Source organism: Pygocentrus nattereri, chromosome 25 (assembly GCF_015220715.1).
Source record: "Pygocentrus nattereri isolate fPygNat1 chromosome 25, fPygNat1.pri, whole genome shotgun sequence".
Classification (NCBI taxonomy): domain Eukaryota; kingdom Metazoa; phylum Chordata; class Actinopteri; order Characiformes; family Serrasalmidae; genus Pygocentrus; species Pygocentrus nattereri.
In genome coordinates, this window is record NC_051235.1 from 27,520,342 (window position 1) to 27,542,717 (window position 22,376).

The window sequence follows — 22,376 nt, forward strand, 5'->3', positions numbered from 1 at the left end:
TTGTCGTTGTACATAATTGCTTCACATGCACAAAGCTGCAGATGTCTTTTAAATCTTGGCATTGTGAAGAGATGTGAATTGTTTTCACAGCAGGGGGCTCTCACTCCTCCCTGTTGTCCCCTCATTGCTCCCTAGCAGCTCAACACAAAGTCACAACATTTCACAGTGTCGTAGTTAATCTGACAACTGGGCTACAGAGAAAAAGTATTTCATTATTTTAAGGAAAAATATCCAATTTGATGGATAGTCCACTGGGGAGTGGCCACTAAGCCCCCCTTAGCAGAGCTTGGAAAACAGGTAGGAAAAAATACAAATAAACAGCACTAAAGCAAGAGTGTAGGTGCTGTGTCAAAGTCTTATTAAAGCAAAAGTGGAAGTATGGAGCCAAAAATTTAGCCTTTCAGTCACTGGGAGGTCTTATGGGAAGCTCCATTGATCATCCATCCCTGCTGCAGGTATGTAAATAAAGGCATTCTTCAATGTTAGATCATGTATCTGTTTTCTAAATGTAGATTGTTGTAATATATAACTTGTATACAGTTGATATATTGTCACTTTTGGGGAAAACCTTCACTTTTGTTGTTTTTTTTTTAATGTCATTTGAATATTGCCTTTTCAAATACATTAAATTGTCATGATGAATGAGCCAAAACAAATGATTCCTTGTCATGAGCTGCCAGAACAGCTGGCACATAGTGATAAAGAATGTGTGATCACATTGAAAACTCATGATCTGACTGGAGCAGAGACAACAGGGCTGAAGAAATGTGCTTCGGTTCATCTCATGCCCCAGGGGTCAGTTTCATCTGCTCGCATTCAAGTTGTTCTCTCTTGAACCGTAGAAATATCTGTGGATAACTATGTTGCATCTAGAGCAAGCTTCAGTGTTACAGGACTGGCACTGGCAATCGTCAAGTCAGTCACCATCACCATAGATACTTCAGAGTTCATCAGAGGAACGGATCAGTTCCACGTTCATGTTGCTCAAGAGAAAGGCGAGTAGTTGAGCAAAGTAACCACTGTAATTATTATGGTAATTATTTCGCTGCTGAACTTCAGATCGCTACCATAATACAAAGCAGAACTGTCCAGTTTGTTTTGCGCTGTTAGGAAATGTAAGCAGCCCATTAAAGACCACTGAAACAGACCACTGCATTATTAATATCCGCATAACCAACCAGCAGCACATGAAGCAGTGCAGTGGGATGAGTAAGCTTCTGAGGAAGTAGCACAACAGTCTGCTGGGAACTGAAGTGTTGCAATGTTTTTCTACCTCACCTGACTACTCCGTTTAGCCCCGCCCACTCATGCTGAAAAACCTGCATGTTTACTTTCCAAGGAATGAAGAGATTACTGTAAACGGTCATGCAAAAAGGAATTATGACTGTTGTTTTACATCTAGACCTTTTTACTTGTTTAAGCAAAATAACCTATACATATATATCTACATTCAAAGTCCACTTTATCAGCTCCTCTTACTGTATAGCTGCACTTTGTAGTTCTACAGCTACAGACTGTAGTCCATCTGTTTCTCTGATACTTTGTTACCCCCTTTTACCCTGTGCTTCAGTGGCCAGGACCCCCATGGACCCTCACAGAGCAGGTACTATTTGGGTGGTGGATCATTCTCAGCACTGCGGGAACACTGAGGTGGTGGTGGTGTGTTAGTGTGTGTTGAGCTGGTCTGAGTGGATCAGACACAGCAGTGCTGCTGGAGTTTTTAAACACCTCAGTGTCACGGCTGGACTGAGAACAGTCCACCAACCAAACATATCCAGCCGACAGTGTCCTGTGACCACTGATGAAGGACCAGAGGATGACCAACACAAACTGTGCAGCAGCAGATGAGCTGTCGTCTCTGACTTTACATCTACAAGGTGGACTGACAGAGTGGACAGTGTCTACTAGAGTGGCCAGTGAGTGGACACAGTGTTTAAAAACTCCAGCAGCATCATAATGACATGCCTGATCGGTGTGCCTGATCAGTCTGAAAGCATTTCAATTAGGGATGCATGAATATGGGAATTGTGGGCTGGTGCCAATATCACTGATTATATATATATATATATATATATATATATATATATATATATATATATATATATATATATATATATAAACAATTATAGAAACTACTTTATCTGCCTGGATAAGCACAGAGAAGTATAAACAAGACATTTGTTCTTAGAGGGTTACAATAATTTAAATGCAGATATTTCAGTACAGCAGCCCAGTGTTACCTACACACTCTGCTCTTCTGAGTGCAATGAATACGTCATCAAATATTAGCTGAAATATTAGTCAACTCTAATCTGCCCAATGCTGATTTGTTTTAAGCCGATACCAATACTGCTCCGATATCATCGTGCATCCCTAATTTGAATCTATGAAGTCATGGGTGGGAGAGGGTAAAGCCTCTCAGTCCTCAGCCAACAGAAACAGGCTGTGGGTTCTTTCAGTGTGTCAGAGTTATGAGCCGAGACATGAATAGTGTCTTTCAGGCTTTCAGTATAGCAAACATGAGCAGACTGCTGGGAGCCTGTCAGTGAGGTCTGCCTTTACAGCCTCGGACCAGCTGCCATCAGTCTCCTCAGCCTGATCCAGGAGATATTTCAGCTAGAGAGTCTTCGAGCTCCATGATGATGATGATGATGATGATGATGATGATGATGATGATGCCTCTCAGCCACGGAGAGAATGACGACTGAACTTTTTACAAACAAGTCCTAATTTTGCAGGTTAACCCCCCAGGCGAGGCGAGTATCGAGGGAACTTCTCTTGAAGACTTCACCTGTTTGGGGGTGGAGTCTAGAGGACCTGTGCCCATACTTGGTCAGCGTGTTCAGCGGATGGGCGAGGTCACCTGGCTGCTGCGTCACGTCTCGAAACTACCCAACGTTACCTGCTGCAGCTCGTTTCCTCCATTTAGCGCCGAGAAGAGTTCCAATCAGGGGAGGTTTCGCAGCTGGGACCTTCTTCGCTTTAGCGGATTACACGTCCAGGGTCTGTTACATGGAGTCTTTACGGGGTGTGCGGTTGGGAGTTCTCATCGTTTTACTGCAGGTGAGTTGTTTTTTCTCGCGTCTGTTGGTTTGAGGCGCTGAAACTGTCGAGCGGCTCTGTGTTTTTCAAACTACAGCGCAACAAAAGTGGCCTGGGTGCCCAGGAAAGTGCACCCCGGCGCCAAACGCGCTCCTTTCTCCAGCTCCATTGGCTTGTCCTCCTGACCCAAGCCCGTGTATTTAAATAAATCACTGTGTGTGAGATAACCCAGGGCCATTGTTTCCCTCCCCCTTAAGGTACTTTATTCTGGCTTCGCGGAGTCGTCGCCATGTTCACCTGGCTTTGATTCCGACCTGTTCGTGTTCACAGTGCACAGGGAGCACCTTCACAGAGGCAGACGGCTCGGCAGAGGTACAGCGGCGCGCTCCGTGTCTGTTTGGGGTCTTTATCATTTGATAATGTGGGTTTTTGAAACGTGCCAACCTACCTTAACCCCTCAGCTGAGGTTTTGGAGCTTATGCTGTTTAACTTTTGAAGAGAAATTCCTTCAAAATTTCCACCTGTTTAAAAAAAAAAAAAAAAAAAAAAAAAAACTGAGCATAAGTAAACGTGAAGAGCTTCAGTGCACAGAAACTTGGACTCATTTTATTTATTTATTTAAACATTGGTGATGATTGGCGCCCCCTGGTTTCCATGTCTCATGACTTGTATGTGATGTTGACTGAAAAATGGGGATAAAGTCCTAAAGAATGGTCTAATAATACGCTTTCTTTGGGGACTATTTTTTTGCCCTGCGTGTATCCCTCCGCCGTAAGTGTGTTCAGAAGACTTTGTTTATGTCTTAATGTACTTGTGCCGAAATGTTGCAGCATGGACGGTAGCTTCAGCTCTGAAAACGAGCTTTCAGCCACGTCAGTCTTTAAAATGTTGAGAAAGATGTGAGGTAATAGTCCTTACCTGGGCTCTAAGTCCAGTAATGGTTTTTGTAAGTTCATGAGGTGTTGAAGGTCTCCTTCCTGCCCAAACAGTGTTGCTTATTGTTACTCTGAGTAGTTTTGAAGGACCTTTTTGATAAAGTATGGCCCACTCCTCCGTTTCCTCTGGTTTCACTTGGCCCTTTTCCATTGTGTTTAGCTTCCCTGTTGTATTTTAACTCTCAGCTTTTTGGCTGCCTTTAATGTGAATGAGTGGCTTCAGGCTTAACTAGCTGAGAATGGTCCCTTGTGAATGGCTGTGAGGTTTCAGTCGATTTGTGTTAGAATGAGCAGTTCTTGTGAAGTGCGGTGCGTCATTGGGCCTCTGCAGGTGTTAATGTTAACATGGCGGACTCAGAGCAGTGCTGTTACCTTTGAGGACTTATCAGCGCTGAGTTTCTGTGGGTGTGGTACAAATACAGGCTTGAACCTGCCCCCCCCCCCTGAAAAACTTCCTCAGAGTCTTGTTTGAGTGAGCCTTATCTCAGGTGCTTTCCGCTTACAGAGGTGAAGGTTTGTTTTAGTTTCAGTATTTCTCCAACCAGCATGTTGATACAGGTTTGTCCGGACCGCAGGAGTTCTGGTCAAAGTCAGCAATTCTAGTTGTTTCATACTGACTGTGGGTCTGAAGCTGTGTAGAAAGAGGTGGGTGATGATTGTGTCGTGGTTTGTTTATTGTTTATCTGGTCAGTAAAATCGGCCAAAAAGAGCCAAGTATGCCACGTTTAAAACTCAATGCACTTATTCAGCATTTCACTCCACCGATTGCAGTTAAATTAAGCTTTCTTTGTAATGAAACGTGTAGTTTGTCACTTCTTGAACTGATTTCCGGTTTGCTCAGAAAAAAAGTGCTGTAATATATCCCAGTGATGAATATCATCATATTGCCTAGCGCTGTGTCTTTCTCATCACTGAGGCTTAATCCATTTACCATTGAGTTAAAAATAGAGGTTCCATCTACAGTAATGGCCCAGATTGTTGTGTTGGGTATTGGACAGTGGAATTTGAGCTGAAGTAAACTGAGTTAATGCACAGTATTGTCTTATCGTCCAAGGGTTGTACGTGTATTTCATATACAGTGGGGGGAAAAATCTTGGTCTCCACCATTTCAGATAAGCCCAAGTACTTCTGAAGCACACAAAGTCGATCTTATCAGCCTCTCGGTGATTCATGGTTCTCATGTAAAAGATCAGATTATGTATGTCTATGATCTCTGGCTGCCTGGTGGGGGTAGGGCTCTTCAGTGGCCTGCATAATGGCAGTTTATTCATGATGGGCAATTCCTCTTACTCATCATGTCCTCATTATAGCTCTGAAACGGCTCTTAAAGCATTTTTTCAGTAATGATGTTCTTAATTATGTATTTCGCTCGTCACAGTGGTCTTAAACTTATAAAAATAAAAAAAACCCTCCAGAGCTCATTGATTTGAAAACTGAGTGGTATTGTTTGTGGTTTCAAACAAATGGTTTGAGGGCCAAAACTTTCACAATTCATGCCTGTCCCTTTTTTTTTCTAGTCATTTTTCATGATTGCAGCGGAAGAACGAGGTCTGTCTTTGAGTCTGCCGACAAGCGGTTTCAAGTGGACACTGATGGCACGGTGAAACTGAAGAGACAGGTTACTCTGCATGAAGGTCATAGGATGTTTTCTGTCCATGCTTGGGACGCCAAGGGCGAGAAACACACTACGTTTGTCAGAGTGGAACATGAGCCCAAGACTCACCGTCATGACCACCTGGAAGACACTGAGGCAGTCGGGCCTCCACAGGTATACTGAGAACTGTCCTGACCTCTAGTGGACACATCTAGAATTGAAGAACTCCTTAGTATTTGTGTTTTTCTAGTGGTTCCTCTTGGTAGTCTTATAATTTGGCCTGTGACCAGCCACTAATTCGTTACCTTGTTGTAAGATTCATGCTTGAATTCTTGTCAGCTAATTTAAAAAAAAAAGTTGACTTACAATCTGTTTAGTGATACGAATTTAAGTCACTCATTTGCCTCCCGTGACTTGCGTAAGGCGATTACTTGATGCTACATGCCTTTGCATTTAGTTCTGGCAGACACTTTTTGCCAGAGCGATGTGCAGTGCAGTCATGATAGATATAGTGGTAGAAGTCTTGCCCAAGGGCTCTTATTGGCGTAGAACCTTTGCCCTATGGAGGGCAGCTGACTTGTGATGCTATATGACCTGTGATTCAGATTGGGACGGCAGCATTACTTCATTCCTAACGATGTAGAAGATATTCCTTCTCCTTTCTGGAAGACATGAATAATGTTTTGTGGAGATCTTTGTCCTCTGTCATATTTCACATGGGAGAGAGTCTGCTTGCACTTGCATAACTTGGATTGTTTAAACACAAACTCATAAGAGGATCACAGAAACACATTGTTTGTTCCACAGAGTGCACCCCCCTCACTTGTCCCAGTTAAAGAGTTTCCAAAGTCTTCAGGGGGGTTGAGAAGAAGAAAGAGAGAGTGGGTTATTCCACCAATCAGAACCCCAGAAAATGACCGTGGGCCTTTCCCCAAGCACATAGTGCAGGTGTGTAGTCAATCTCTAATTTTAGATACAATAGTTAGAAGGAAATTTTATTTCTCTACTAATTATCTCCTCTCTTTCCAGATCAAGTCCAGTTATGCTAAGGAAGCTAAGATGGTGTACAGCATCAGTGGTGAAGGAGCTGACCTGGATCCAAAAGGACTTTTCACCATAAATAGAAACAATGGCTCACTGTATGTTACAAGGCCGCTAGATAGAGAGGCCAAAGATAAATATGTGGTAAGAGACTTTAGTTTGGACAGTTTGTTTGGTTGAATTTTGCGCTTTTGTGTATCTTCATGGTTTACCAGCTGTGATTTAACAGCTGTACTATGATTTTTTTTATTTTTTTATTTTTTTATTTTTTTTTTTTTAACTGAAAGTAGCTTCAGGGCTAACAGGGTATAATATTGTGTGCATGCACTGCTGCAATTTGGCTTGAAGAGCCTGAAATAATTATTTAAAATTGAGAGTAATCAGTCTTTCGCACAATTTCGTACATCTTTACATGTTAACGCACAATATACACACGCTAAAAGAGGTCTGGCTTTATGTTGAAGCCTCAAATGCAAATCAACATTATACAGATATGACAGATCATCCAGATTCAAAAAACAAATGCTAAGATAACTCATTTATTTTTTATTGTTCCAATTTTGAGAGCTGTTCAGCAGTTGATGGTTGTTTGCAAAAATCATCTTTTAAAGAGAACTTTAGAAACCGTTCCTCTATCATGCGTTTTATAACATGAAACTGAACTATAATTCAACTGCATCTCATATTTTCACTTGCGACCTTGAAAGACTTTTTTTTGAAAGACAGTTTTTTTTTTAATACACTTTCAACAAGCTCACAATCATGAGATTCATACGAAGAGGTAGCAACCAATATTACTACGTAGTTCTGTACATTTGCGTGCAATCAGACCCGGTTTAAGGGGGGTCTGGCCTCTTCCTATTTCCCTCGTTACATCAAAAACATGCCTGCAGGACGCCAAAGGGTTCCCATGAGTGAGTCCTCAGTGAACGGGAGTAAATGGAGCTGAACAAAGTGAAAATGGTTTCTAATCACTTTCTCAGAACTCTTCCTTTAACTTTAGAAAGGATGTACTTCACTTTAAAAAAAAAAAAAAAAAAAAAAAAAAAGTATTACTGCTATTGAGTGCCGATTGGTTGGTGAGCGGAGCAGCTCATTGGCTGTTCGTGCTTACTGATGTCATTAACATGCATAAGGCACCGTTTTAAACTTCTGTAACTCAAGCTGAACAGTGCTAAAAACAACAATGGTGTTAATGTTTTATGCTGTTCTGTGTTCAGGATATGAATGTATTCTTTTATATTGAAAATATTAAAGCATTTATAAACTAGGATTTTGTGTAAATGCTTCATCTTAACCCATTCATTTTGGACTCGCTCAGGAGCCTCTAGTGTTTCAGAAACCTGAAAGACAGTCTCCAGATGTTACATACTATAGCTTTAATTAAGCAAGTCAGTCCAAGCCTCATTCAATTGTATTTTTTTCCTACCAACTCCAGCTTCAAGCCCATGCTATTGCCGCTGATGGTGAGGATAGGGAAGATCCCATGGAGATTATTGTCGAAGTGATCGACATGAATGACAATACGCCTGTCTTCACCCAAAATCCTTTCCTTGGCACTGTTCCAGAAGCTTCAGGAATAGGTATCTATAATAAGTGTCCTAAATGGGTTTGAAGAGGCCAAGATCTGCTACTTATCATAGTCTGTAGTGGTGTTTTCTCCTTTCACTGTGTTCTCAACATTTAATTCTCTCTTTCTCTGAAGGGTTTGAGTTCATGACTGTCACAGCTACTGATGCAGATGACCCCAACACTGACAATGCTGATATCAGATACTCCATCGTTAGTCAGAATCCACAAGAGCCAAACGCAGCCATGTTCACCATTAATCCTGTTACCGGAGTAATCAGAGTGAACGCTGTTGGACTGGACAGAGAGGTGAGAGCAGATATGAGATTAATAAATGTTGAGTTGATGTGGAACGAGGTAATAAATGAAAGCAGTTTCAGAACATCAGTGTAATGAACCTAATCTCTTTCAGAAATATCCTGAATACACCTTGAAGATTACTGCTGGAGATATGCAGGGTGACGGTCGTGTAGCCACTGGAACAGCTGTTATTACTGTAATTGACAGCAACGACAACGCACCCCAGTTTGAAAAGACCTCGGTAAGGCGGTTATGAAACACCATGGCTTACAGAGAGAATGATTTACATTAAACTGATCTGAATGCAGTGATTTAAATGTGTTTAATCCTGAAATGTTCACCAGGTTATTGATCTGGTCTAGAAGTGTGTAATTCAGAGCTGAAAGTAAAGATTAACAGTTAATCAGTCCACTGGGATTAAGAAAGCATAAGTAGTTGTCATTAACAGTGCATATTTACCAATAAAACCAATTTTGTTTAACCTCTTACGTGGCCACGGCCTGCTGCTGGTGTTAAACAAATACCAGCGTTTTTTTAACTTTTGTGCTCTTTCAAATGTTTTTAACGTATACACATACAATGGGGTTTCATTAAAGCAACCACCTTTACCTTCAAAATGTAAGGAAATGCACAATTTAACCAAATGATTCTAAAATACAGTTGGTCATTTTAGTCAGTGTTGCTTTTTAGAATAAGAAAATAAGTAATTCCAAGGTATTGCTGCTTATCAATTATGGTTTTAGTATCTTAGTTACTCAGTGTTGAGCTTCTGCTGATGATGGAGTGTTTTATCTAAGACACAAGTAGTTGTGCTGGATGAGCTCAGGTTTGTGTTTTATTGTGAACCAACATTTTGGGTTATATTGAAGTGATGTATAATTTTATTTTTATTTATTTACTTTTTTCATTGAAGTTGATAATTGGCAAAATATACAAATTTTAATTAATCTGAAAAAGAGTAGCTAAAAATCCAAGCGATAAGATTTGTTTCCAAAATCTTATCAGTTATGTTGTAGCCATGATCCATTCAGTCTAAATTTGTGTTCAAATCAGAAAATGTAGTTACTTGTATGGTAGTATTAACTCCAGCATTTGTCCTTCAGTACAACGTGTCCGTCCCAGAGAATAAAGTAGGAGCTGTTGTGGTGAAGATGCCAGTGACCGACGGAGATGAACCTCAGTCACCTGCCTGGACAGCCAAGTTCAGGATCATTAATGGTAACAGCGGAGGATTTTTCGCTGTTAACACGGGACCGAACAAACAGGAGGGCATCATCACTACGGTTAAGGTACTTCAGTTCCCCATTTCTTTTGGCATTTCTTGTAGCTCTGGGGGTCTCAGTTCTTGTATTCACTGACTTTTGCTCTGCGTTGTCCTTTCAGCCATTGGACTTTGAGCAGAACAGCAAGTTCACTCTGTTGGTGGTTGCAGAGAACGACATTCCGTTTGCCAAGCCTCTGACCACCTCCACTGCCACGGTCACTGTGAACGTTCTGGATGTGAATGAAGCTCCAGTTTTTGATCCAGAGGAGAAATTCATTTCTAAACCTGAAGACTTGGCGGTTGGTAGTGAACTGACAGTGTACACCGCCACTGATCCAGACACAGCTAGGACTCAGAAAGTGACGTAAGATATAATTTTATCTTGCTACTCAGACAGTCTCCGTGCCGTCCACCCTGCATGTGGTTTTGGGCATTGTGCTTTTGCTCGGGTACGTAAGCACAGAGAGTAATTTGGCATCGTGTTTTGTTTTGCAGGTATCGTGTAGGTTCTGATCCTGCTGGCTGGGTGAGTGTTGATGGAGAGACTGGACTGGTCAAAGTGAGGAGCCCCATGGACAGAGAGTCTCCTTTTGTGAAAGATGGCATCTACAAAGCTCTGATTCTTGCCATGGATGATGGTAACCCCTTTTCCTCATCCTGTATTAGAAGGAAATGAGTAGTGGTGCAGCTTATTCTAACAGGCTTCCCCATGATTACAGATCCAACTCCAGCAACTGGTACAGGAACCCTTGTGATTGAGTTGAAGGATGTGAATGATATCGCTCCTTCCATTGAGGAGAGAGCGATCACTGTGTGCAATAAGGAGTCAGCTCCAGTGGTGCTGTCTGTGATTGATAATGATGGGCCTGGCTTTGCTGCTCCATACCGAGTGGAACTCCAGGGAGACAGCAAGAACAACTGGACTGCCACGATGAACGAGACAAGTATGTCCTCCTTTTTTGGGGGAAATGAAGTTTTGAAACTGTTAATTTTTATATATATATATATATATATATATTTTTTTTTTTTTTTAAATGTCATTTTGAAATTGTTTTGCTTAACTACTTAAAGTAATTTGTGTGTCCCTTCCCTTTGTGTAGAAACTGGAATTGTACTTAGGCTCAAGCTTCCACTGGAACGCGGAGAGTACAATGTTGTTATGAGGGTTTATGACAACCTGGCCCTCTACCAGGACAATACCATCCACGCTTCAGTATGTGACTGCACAGGAGACGATGTTCAATGCACCGAGAAGGCTGTGGCAGGCTTTGGCCTGCCTGGGATACTTGGAATACTTGGGGCTATCATGGCTCTGCTAGGTAAGATAAGATGCACTATTTCCCTTTGAAGTGTGTGTGTGTGTGTGTGTGTGTGTGTGTGTGTGTGTGTGTGTGTGTGTGTGTGTGTGTGTGTGTGTGTGTGTGTGTGTGTGTTTGTTTGTTTGTTTGTTTGTTTGTTTGTTTGTTTATTTATTTATTTATTTATTTATTTATTTATTTATTTATTTATTTATTTATTTATTTATTTATTTTAGGGCTGTCGAACTTAACGTGATAACGCTTTAACGCAATTAAAAAAATAGTGCCGTTAACGCAAGTTCTGTTTAGCCCTGCAAGTCATCCATAATTCATGTTGAGACTTGACCGTGTGCGGCGTCTCTCATTAAGAGTAGAGGAGTAAGTGGCTGTTTACATGCAAAGATTTTTGCCAATCTGATTGAATACAGTCGGATTACAGATTCAGACTGAGGTGTTTATGTACACACTCTATTCAACTGTCTGGTGGAAAGCTTTGTTTACATGCTCACAAGTAATCCCATGCAAAATGACGTGTATGCGTGGAGTAGCGCTTAGAGTAAACATTACCGTGAAAGCGAGCATCATGTGAGTATCAGTCCGAGTGAGATGAGCAGCAGTGAGCAGTGCTTGTTTTAATGGCCTTAAATTGATGTCAGACTCAGAAAAACGTCCTTCACATGTACTTACCAAGAAGCGGCGAGAGGAAGACGTTGTGTTCTGAGAAACACAAGCTGGTCGTCCGTCCCACCGCCGTCTTTTAAAGCTCAGAGCATAAACTTGGTCTCCTCTGCAGACCAGTTTCTGCTCCGCCATGTTGAACGGTATAAACCTTTCGCTGTGACGTGACGCACATGCGCAGAATGTACTTGCACGTTCCGATTGGAGTGTAATCGGATTCAGGCATTTGCTCGGATATTGTTTTTATGTTTAACGGATTATCTATAGGTTTACCCACCTCGTTCAATCAGATAGAAATTGTATTCCGAATGGCCTCAGTCGGACTAGACTATTCCGATTGAGGTGTTACATGGACGTATTCTATTCTGATTGAGGTGTTATTCGGATTATTAACAGATTAGGCTGTATGTAAACTTGCTGTTTACAGTGCTGTAGCACTGTGGTATGACACTACAGGTCTTTAATGAAGTCCAACTTTATGTAACTTATTTTTGTTTGCGCAGTACTGTGAAGTCCTATAGGCTGTGACTGAATACAACTTGAGCACAATTGAAGTTTTATGTAGTTTATTTTCTTCTGTTGCACATCTGACCTGAGACACAGTAGGATGTGACTACATGTCTTATATTTGAGACTGCAGCTCCCTAAGCTATTGCAAATACAATTCTGTGTTTTGAAGGTTCAGTATTACTGCCTAGTATGTGAGTGAATGAAACTCCATTACGGTTTTCTCTTGTCCCAGCAGTTTTTAACATAAGTACACTTAGCATAAAATGTGTTCACCATTTTAATTGTAACATTTCACTTAAAAATTCTTATTTTATAACATTAACACAGATAGTGAATAATTGCAGTTAACTATGAAATTCAGAGATTTATCATGATCAATTTTTTTAATCATTTGACAGCCTGTGTGTGTGATTTATATTTGTATTTCAAGTTCACCTCCATGTACACTCATGGTCAGTTTAATCAGGTGCACCTACCACATAGGTGCACTTTGTAGTTCCACAGTTATAGACTGTGGTCCATTTGTTTACCTTTTCATGTTCTTCAATGGTCAGGACCTCCACAGAGCATGTATTATGTGTGTGGTGGATCATTCTCAGCAATACAACGACACTGACGTGTTGGTCTGTTGTACTAGCACGAGTGGATCAGACACAGCAGTGTTGCTGGAGTATTTAAACATCTCCGTGTCACTGCTGGACTGAGAATGGTCCATCGGCCAAAATTATCCAGCCAAGAGTGTCCTGTGACCACGGATCAAAGATCAACACAAACTGCAGCAGCAGATGAGCTATCGTCTCTGACTTTACATCTACAGTGTGGAGCAACATGGTGTCTAGAGTGGGCAGTGTGCGAAGATTGTTTAAAAACTCCAGCAGCGCTCCTGTGTATGATCTCCTCATACCAGCGCAACACACACCACCACCACATCAGTGTCTTTGCAGTGCTGAGAATGACCCACCACCAAATAATAATTGCTCTGTGGGGGTCCTGAGCATTGAAGAACAGGGTAAAAGGGGCTAACAAAGTATCAAACAGATGGACTGCAGTCTGAAACTGTAGAACTACAGCGTGTACTAATATGGTAAGTGTAGGTGATGAAAAGGACAGTGTAGACAGAAGGAGGTGAACAGACATGGCAGTGCAGTGACATTGTGTGTATTGTAATATAAATAAAGGAATTTGGATTTGCTCTTGATGTTGTTGTGTGATGTGCTTCTCCATGCAGTGCTGCTCCTCCTGCTGCTCCTGTTTGCAAGGAGGAAGAGGTCAGAGAAAAAGGAGCCTCTGCTTGCTGATGATGACATCAGGGACAACGTCTACTACTATGATGAAGAAGGCGGTGGAGAGGATGATCAGGTTGGTTTAGTGGATGGTTTTGTTTATTTGTTCATCCACAGTTGGTCCCCGTCATGTTCTTATAATGGATTTTCATTTGCACAGGACTTTGACTTAAGTGTGCTGCACAGGGGCCTCGACAACCGTCCTGATGTGTTTCGTAATGACGTGGCTCCAACCTTTATGCCTGCACCCCAGTACCGGCCTCGCCCCGCCAACCCTGAGGAGATTGGTACTTTCATTGATGATGTAAGTGGTGTAACGAGCTGCATTTGCTTTTTTTTTTTTTTTTTTTTTCCATTTTATCCCGTTTTCTGTTGAAATACAGAAATTTAAGCATATTGTAAGCTACCATTTGTAACATTTTTAATCACATATTTGATTTCTTATGTGTAGCAAACCATAATTAGAAATTGTTCGTGAGGCTTTTGTCAGAACAAAAAGTAGATTCAGCGAATAGCGAAATGAATGTATACACAGTACTTACGGTTACATACATGTGCTGTAGAATCTGAAGGCAGCAGACAACGACCCCACGGCTCCCCCCTACGACTCCCTGCTGGTGTTTGACTACGAGGGAGGTGGATCGGACGCCGGCTCTCTCAGCTCCCTGAACTCCTCCAGCTCTGGGGACCAGGACTACGACTGCCTGGGTCAGTGGGGCCCACGCTTCAAGAAGCTTGCTGACATGTACGGGGGAGGAGAAGACGACTTACTTTAGATAAAGTTCTACTTTGGCATGAAGAGGACGAATGAATGGATAAGTGTAAATATGGAACAGTTTTATAGGTATTGTCACGTCACCTTGTTTTGGCTTGTCATGTTGGATACTGGAACAGCAATATAGGCCTTTTTATTTTCCTTAAATAAATGAATGGCTGGTCTTTAGACATGATTTTCAAAGTTCTGCGGTAGAGTTAACAATCAGAGCAATCAGTTAATGCATTATGAAAGTTGTGAGGCACCTCTGCTTGTTCTAGCTGTTCTTCTCACAAGCCAGCCTGAAATTCCTTATTCTTTTCTGTACTGTGTACTTTAACATTTATGTGTAGCCATTTGTAAAATGTTCACACAGATGTTTTGTTTTTTATATTAAATAAATGCTTGCCATTTATCTGTCTATTTTTCTTAAAGGCAAATTAGTCTCCTTTCTAATTCAATGTACTGTACTGAGGAAATGGTTGTTATCATAGGGAAAACTTGTAAACTATACTGTGTTTTGGCTTTGTGCTTATTCCCTTGGGTGCACTTTGAAGCTGTTCAGACAGGTGAGTTCAAGAGTGTTCATTTGCAGGAGAAGGCAGGGCTTAATTAAAGACTTTGGTTCTGCTTAGTCTGTTGGTGTCAGACATGAGGTTTAAAAAAAAAATGGCACTGAGACAGAATGTGTGCATCCATTCAGTGAAGTGTCTGTAAAGCGGTGCCTTTAAATGCACCTTCAGTGTGGCTGTCAAAATGGAGTACATATAGACCCTGTAGCTAGATCTTCCCTACTGACCAATGTGGCCAGTCACCTCTAGTTCTTGAGTTGGTGCTTGGCACCCAACAGCTACCCCTCAGTTCAGCAGTAGCCACAACAGCTGGCTATGCCCCAAGGAGCTGTTCTTGATTTCCAGCTGAATGTCCTCCAAATTATTACCTTGGTAGAACAGAAGCTTGAAACTGGATTAAACAGTATTTAGGTGTGGCACTATTACTGGGCTGAGGCTCTTCTACTGTTGCCACTCCTGCTGCAGGGCCCCCTACCATATCATTTTAGTAGAATAACACCCTTTTTAAAAAACAAAACAAAAATCCTGCAACGGGTTCAGTTCTGGCTTTTGCCCTCACTTTACTGCACGGCTGCACATCCAAAAAAAAAATGCCACAGATTCAACCCTGTTTGTCTAAATTGACTAACCCTGCCGTGCATTAATTAACTGCCCTCAAGTTGCGAATATGTGAAGGAGCTTGCTAGTGCCTGTGATGCCTTTCTTCAGGCACTGGTCTGTACTCCAGTTTTAAGCTTTTGATTCAGCCACTGTCCCTGGGGTCTATAAAAGTGCCCTAAAGTGCCTCAGTTTCGTCCCAAAATGGTTCACCCCTTTTGGAATTACAAGGATCTACCTGTGTCCTGAGCAGTTTTGAGATATTGAGCTTAAAAGATTTTGCATTCCAAACAGCAAAACTGATATGTGGGGCACGTCTCTCATACATGAAAATTTTACATTTATGGCATTTGGCTGACGTTCTTATCCAGAGCGACTTACAATTTGATCATTTTACACAAGTAGGTGAAGGTGGTGTTAGGAGTCTTGCCCAAGGACTCATTGGTATAGTGTAGGGGGCTTGTCCAAACAGGGGATTGAACCCCAGTCTACAGTGTAGAAGACAGAGGTGTTACCCACTACACTATACCAACCACAAAATGACCGACACCCTAAATGTATTCTAAATGTACAAATCAACATCCAAACAAATTTGGAAACAAGTTTTTTTTTCAGAAAGGGTCAAATGCAGCAAGAACCTTCTAATCCTAAAAACACCTTCTGCTCAGGGTAATAAGGTTCTCTCAGGAAAACACAAAAAAAACTGATTTTAAAGGAACACAAACTGTTTACTCATCATTTGTGTCTACATGTATCAGAAAGTAAAGTTTAATGTTTCTATGACATTTTCATAACTTTTTGTTATACGTTTGTTTCTTGTTTTAGTACGTAATATTTTTCTTATTCAGAAAAGCTGTATTCGATAGATTAACTGTAAGGTCAGTGCGAAATATTTTGTTCAGTCCAGAGGTCAATTTTAGGTAGAAACCATTAGTTTAAGTTTCCTTTAGGTTAGATGGTAAACAGCTGCTGTAATAAACTCTCCCAGCAAGTTTTGTTGTATATCAGAAATTTTGATTCCAATGTACCAAAATGCCCTATTTTGGAAGAAAGGGGGGGGGGTGAAAATAAAAAAACTTTGTAATTAAGAGCCCATCAGTTCAACAGTATACTATTTAATTACTTTAAAGGTTTAATATATTTAATATTAAGGCGCAGTGGGTAGCGCTGTCGCATCACAGTAAGAAGGGCCTGGGTTTGATTCCCCGGCCGGGTGACCGGGATCCTCTCTGTGTGGAGTTTGCATGTTCTCCCGGTGTCTGCGTGGGTTTCCTGTGATTGAAGTGCTGACTGTCTCGCAGGTAGAACCTTATAGATGTTTGACTTTGGAGATAAACCGTCCAAAATTGCATTGTTATAAAGTTGACTGACTTAGAATAAGAATATGTAAATAACTCGATTGTGACAAAAATGCCAGATGGAAACTTATTTCCAGGTGGACGTATTGTTCGTGTTGTAGATAAGGAGGCATTAGAGGCGAATCTGTCAGAGATATGATGTGATAACCTGCTGTCAGTAGAATTCAGATGCTGTCATTTTGTCAGTTCTGTATGCATCACTACCAGTTAAGGCAAAATGGAAACACGGAGGTCAAATATTCTTACAAATACTCATCATCTCCATCAGTGAAAGCAGTAGCAGGTACATTCTCACACTGAGTCATTACAATTATGCACTTTTATGACTAATCATATTATTTTTCTTCTTCAGGTTACAAAATATATATATAAAAAAAGAATTCTACCTTATCAACACTGTCCCTTTGTTTCAGCTCCCTCCTCCTCTCCTGTTTGTGCTGCTTGTTTTTCACCTCCTCTCCAGCTTCTTCTACCTTCTGTCACTGCAGCTGCATTTAATGAACTGCTTAAAAATGGCTGAGAAACAAAGGACATGTATAATCGCCGCTTGATTACAAATGGGTGTCCGCTGGTGCTGCGTGTGATCCGAAAATGAATAAGCAAATATTATTTTGTCCTGTTCTTTTAAAATACAACACTGCCAAGTAGAATGGAAATAAGTGTTTTCATGTTTGCTGGCCTGCTGTGTTCTTCTTCCAAGTTACTTCTCCCTCAGGGTCACGGGGGGTGCTGGAGCCTATCCCAGCGGTCATCAGGCAGAAGGCAGGATACACCCTGGACAGGTCGCCAGGCTAAATCATGACTCCAGTAAAAATAAAAATATATCACTGCTTTCAGAACAAAACCTCGTGTCTCCAAAATGGTAACTTTACCCTTTACAGGAAAGGGAAAAAACATACTTTACTTTTAATGTCAGTGGAACCACTTTTTTAAAAGTAATTTGGGGCCATTTCTTTTGGTCCCTTCATCATTAAATTTACACAAACTGAAAAAAAAAATGAAAAAATATTTAAAGTATGACAAAAACTTCTATAGACTGCTTTACCATTTAGCTATGTACCTTGTTAATAAAAAACGGATTGTTAGCATGCAAGTAAAACACTGAAGAACCATTTATTTTAGGTAGTTACAGTGATAGTGATGGATAAGCAATACGCAGAGATGCTATATTTAAAAAGAAAACGAGCAGCACATTAGTTATGATTAATCTCGACCAGGAGAAAATACAGTGAAAAGCTGTATCGCTGCTAGCTAACGTTATCTAGCTAGCTAACAAGCTAGCAGGGGCTAGCCCAGAGGTCAGCAATCCAAATGTTAAGAAGAGCCATTAAATCCTTTCAGCAAAAAACAAACCACCTTCAGAGCCACAACTTATGTCCGTTTTACCACCTTGGCTGTAAATATGTCTCAGTACGTAATCACTAACATGGGCTAAAATATATAAACGAAAACGCAGACGCGCTTTGCTCTGCTTTAAGCTTTAGCTCAGCTATAGCCGCGTTTCTTGCATCTTCAGCAGCAATTTTTTCCACAGAAGTAGAAGAGTTTCTCGTTAAATGTCTCTGAAAATGAGGCTGAAGTCACTTCTCATTTTCCTGCTTCTGGTTCAAATTTTCCTGTTCCACCCTAAATGGTGCCTGAGGTGCCAGAATGCAACTGCTGCACCATTTAAGGTGGAACGGGACAATTCGAAAATTTTAGTGTTTGACAGTTTCTTGTTGCACATTAAACGCAAACGGTAAAAGGGCCAGATTAAAAAGCTTAACTAATTTATGGGCCAGTTGTGTTTTTGTTTTATTTTATTTAACATTTTGCCATGAACCCAACTGCCCATTGTTTATTCAAAATATGCCAAAGCTGCGACAGCAAAATAGGCACTGGATACTTGAACATTCAAAAATAATTGAAAATAAAAATAGTTTTTTATAAAACAATAGACTACATTACATTTTCAAAACCGCACATTTGCTTGAACTAGACACTGCGTGGTGCAGTTCATGCTGAGATGGGCTAATATTAATACACACACACACACACACACACACACACACACACACCTTCTACACTTCTCCTTTTGGGTCGCACAGGGAGCTGGAGCCTATCCCAGCTATCATCAGGTGGAAGGCAGGATACACCCTGGACAGGTCGCCTGTCCATCGCAGGGCACACAGACAGATAGACAGACATACACAGTCACACACACACACACTCATACCTAGGGGCAATGTAACATGTCCAATTGGCCTAACTGCATGTCTTTGGACTGTGGGAGGAAACCGCAGAACCCGGAGGAAACGCATGCAACAGCACCAGCCCCTAATATTAATATAAAATTTAAATAATTTTAAATAATTTGCCTGCCGAATAGGATTGTGTCATCGGGTGCTCTATAGCCTCGACGTTGTCACCCCAGGCTCTCAGTGAGGCCCAGTCTGCAATAAGATTGTCTTTCAGTGAACGGGGCTTTTGTAACTGGCTGCATCATGCCAGATCACTCTGTGATATGAGAGGAGATCTGCCCACTAACTGTCCTACCTTCTTGCAGTTTTCAGTCAAGCAGGGCCAGCAAAGATTACCTTGATCAGGTGTGCTATACTAGAGTTAAACCTGAAACATAAGAAGTGGGGGTTGGCGACCAACTGCCTTTACACACAGCAACTTTGCATCACTAGATGGCACCAAAAAGCTTCCTACCTCCTGGTTTTGGTGAAGTCAGGACTCACAGTGTTGTAACATGTCTTAATATGTTTACAAGCCACGTCCAGGACCCTCGTGGTATCCCAACTGTAGAGGCAGGCTGATATTGAAGTCAATAATTTACACATAGATACGAGGGAGGACCAAGTCTAGCAGTTATATATAATATTTGGTAATACTTTATATTAAGGGTCATTAATCAGGAACAAATGAGTAAGTCATACATTAACAACCAGAAGATTAAATTACTAATGCATATACTAATGAATGTAGTTGAAGGTAATGAAGGTTTTCTTTAACGTCTGAATTTATCAGGAATTCATGTGTTAATTAAGCATAAGTTAGTCCACTTTGGCCTGCTGTTAGAAGCTCTGTTAGTTTCATTCTACATATGCAATTTATATTATTATCTATATCATACTGCAGTGTCACACTGTTGCAATATGGATGTAAACTGTTGTGATTATTTATTGAAAATATGCATTTTAATTAATTAAAACAGTGAATAATGTTACTATATACCAGAGGTCATTAATAGGTCGACCACAATCCGAAGCCGGATCCAGACGCTGTCCTATGCGGACCTGGATCTACAACCGATCAACTATGGAGAATTATTTAATTTCGACAGGGTGGTTCTATTTTAATTGGTAAATGAGTCCTAGTCATTACGGTACCGGTTTAGCGCCCCAGGAAACTCACAGACCAATCGCATGAGTTGTAAAAATCACATATGACGCTACTCAGCCAATCATATCTGTGCATTACAATAAGCGCTGAGACTCGAGTGAGTGACACACACAGGGGAGGGATGAGGCGAGAAACAGCAGTCGGAGAAGAAAGTGTGTCAGATTATTTCACGTGATGTGCTCTAAAAAGACAAAAATGACAATAATTGTTATTGAAATGTTACTGAATTGTACTTTATTTGATTTGATATTCAGTTGTTGACTACAGAAGATATAATATAATAATTAATATAACTTCTCGGCTCCTTCAGTGAGCAGTATATGGCACCGAATCATAATAGCAGTTAATGTTAGACATTATGATGAGGAAATTTTCTTTGGACCTTGTTGAACTTTAATTAAAGATCCCTGCTATGTACCATTGTTATTATGAAAAATACATACCTTTAGAAAAATTCAAATTTGTGTTTATCGTTATATATCTCTTATCCTTTTCAAAGATTTGTTATATCCAAAAGCATCGTGTGACTATTAAGATTGTGGCGTCAGGCACGTCTGGTCATGCACTCGGAGGAAAGCTCTAACCGCCAGATCTGCTACATCAGCTAACAGACGTCTGCGCTAACTAGCATTACGTTGAGTGATGGGGGGAGAGAGGAGAGCAAGGCCAATTGCGCTCTCTTGGACTCCCAGCTGCGGATGGCTGTATTGCTGGAGTTTTTGTGTCCACTCACTGTCCACTCTATCAGACACTCCTACCTTGTAGATGTAAAGTCAGAGATGACAGCTCATCTGCTGCTGCACAGTTTGTGTTGGTCATCCTCTAGTCCTTCATCACTGCCCACAGGACGCTGTTGGCTGGATATTTTTGGTTGGTGGACTATTCTCAGTCCAGCAGTGACACTGCGGTGCTTAAACACTCCAGCAGCACTGCTGTGTCTGATCCACTCAGACCAGCGCAACACACACTAACACACCACCATCACGTCAGTGTTACTGCAGTGCTGAGAATGATCCACCGCCCAAATTGTACCTGCTCTGTGAGGGTCCGTGGAGGTCCTGACCACTGAAGAACAGGGTAAAAGGGGGTAACAAAGTATCAGAGAAACAGAAGGACTACAGTCTCTAACTGTAGAACTACAAAGTGCAGCTATACAGTAAGTGGAGCTGATAAGATGGAAAATGAGCACAGAAACAAGGAGGTGGTCAGAATGTTATGCCTGATATACTTATCATCATCACTGTTCTAGTGCAAAAGCAGGACTGTTATTTTGATAATGCAATGAATAACCCCTACTATTTTGTTAGGTTCTGATCAATAATAAAGTCAGAATAATTAACTGCCTTATTTCAGGAGGGCACAACAATGTAAATTCATCCTGAACAATCTGTTTAATCGGTACTAAAGTGTGAATGGTTCATCACTTTACTTCAGCAGGTACAAACCTTATTAATTCATCCTGAATGATCAGTTATATTTTATAATGTATTGAGAATTGACTCTACATAGTGTTGTATTTTCCTCACTCTGACGCACCTCAACCAGCACAAGAGGAGTTTGCAAATTAAATCAATCAGGTATAAAGATGAGGAAAACAATAAAAATGTGGCGTAATGTAAAATGATGCAAAATGCAAAATGGATGAATCAACAGAAAAGTGGCCATTTGTAATGCTGGTCAATTTGAAAATGAAAAAGCAAAGTGGGAAATGAAAAGTAAATCACCAGCAGGTGGCACCTGTGTCATTTCACATTTGCCTTTATATTCTAACACTTAAAGCGTATCCACGCCAAAAACTAAATCACAAACTTTTGGCGCTTTGCTGTTGATTTATCCATTTTACATTTTCATTTGAATTTTGTCAGATATGCAGCCGATTCCTATGAAAAAGAAAGAAGAATGTAAACATTGCATTTTGATTTTAGTTTTGACACAAAGGCAAAGCCAAAGTGAAGCTTGGATTTTCTTTTCTGTACTAGCTTTTTCATTTTAGATTTGGCCGTGAAACACCAGAATAATGACTAAAATGAAATGACAAATAGCAGTTTTACATTTATTTATTTATTTTTGTCACTAATGACTTGTGCTTAAATGTAGGTATTTTATTTCATTTTCAATTTTTGTCAGGATATTGGCACAGATGTTTGGAAAAGGAAAAGGCAAAAAGATTTACATTTTATTGTTTTCATTTTGA

The 22,376-nt window shown here is 40.8% G+C and overlaps 1 protein-coding gene across 1 annotated transcript; it reads left to right on the forward strand.

The window, feature by feature from the left end:
* The first annotated feature begins 2,816 nt into the window (after nucleotides 1–2,816).
* LOC119261539 (B-cadherin-like) lies at nucleotides 2,817–14,689 on the forward strand. Its single transcript, XM_037534601.1, has 16 exons — nucleotides 2,817–3,063; nucleotides 3,300–3,414; nucleotides 5,495–5,745; nucleotides 6,379–6,519; nucleotides 6,601–6,756; nucleotides 8,051–8,195; nucleotides 8,318–8,490; nucleotides 8,594–8,722; nucleotides 9,585–9,770; nucleotides 9,865–10,109; nucleotides 10,241–10,383; nucleotides 10,465–10,689; nucleotides 10,846–11,064; nucleotides 13,460–13,590; nucleotides 13,675–13,818; nucleotides 14,078–14,689. The coding sequence occupies exons 1-16, from the start codon at nucleotides 3,013–3,015 to the stop codon at nucleotides 14,288–14,290; spliced, it is 2,667 nt and encodes an 888-aa protein (XP_037390498.1). The 5' UTR covers nucleotides 2,817–3,012; the 3' UTR covers nucleotides 14,291–14,689.
* Nucleotides 14,690–22,376: the final 7,687 nt, after the last annotated feature.

Coding starts and splice junctions, on each gene's coding strand:
- LOC119261539 (XM_037534601.1), top strand. CDS start 3,013: ATGGAGTCTTTACGGGGTGTGCGGTTGGGAGTTCTCATCGTTTTACTG. Junction 3,064..3,299: donor TTCTCATCGTTTTACTGCAG/GTGAGTTGTTTT, acceptor CTCCCCCTTAAG/GTACTTTATTCTGGCTTCGC. Junction 13,591..13,674: donor GCGGTGGAGAGGATGATCAG/GTTGGTTTAGTG, acceptor TCATTTGCACAG/GACTTTGACTTAAGTGTGCT.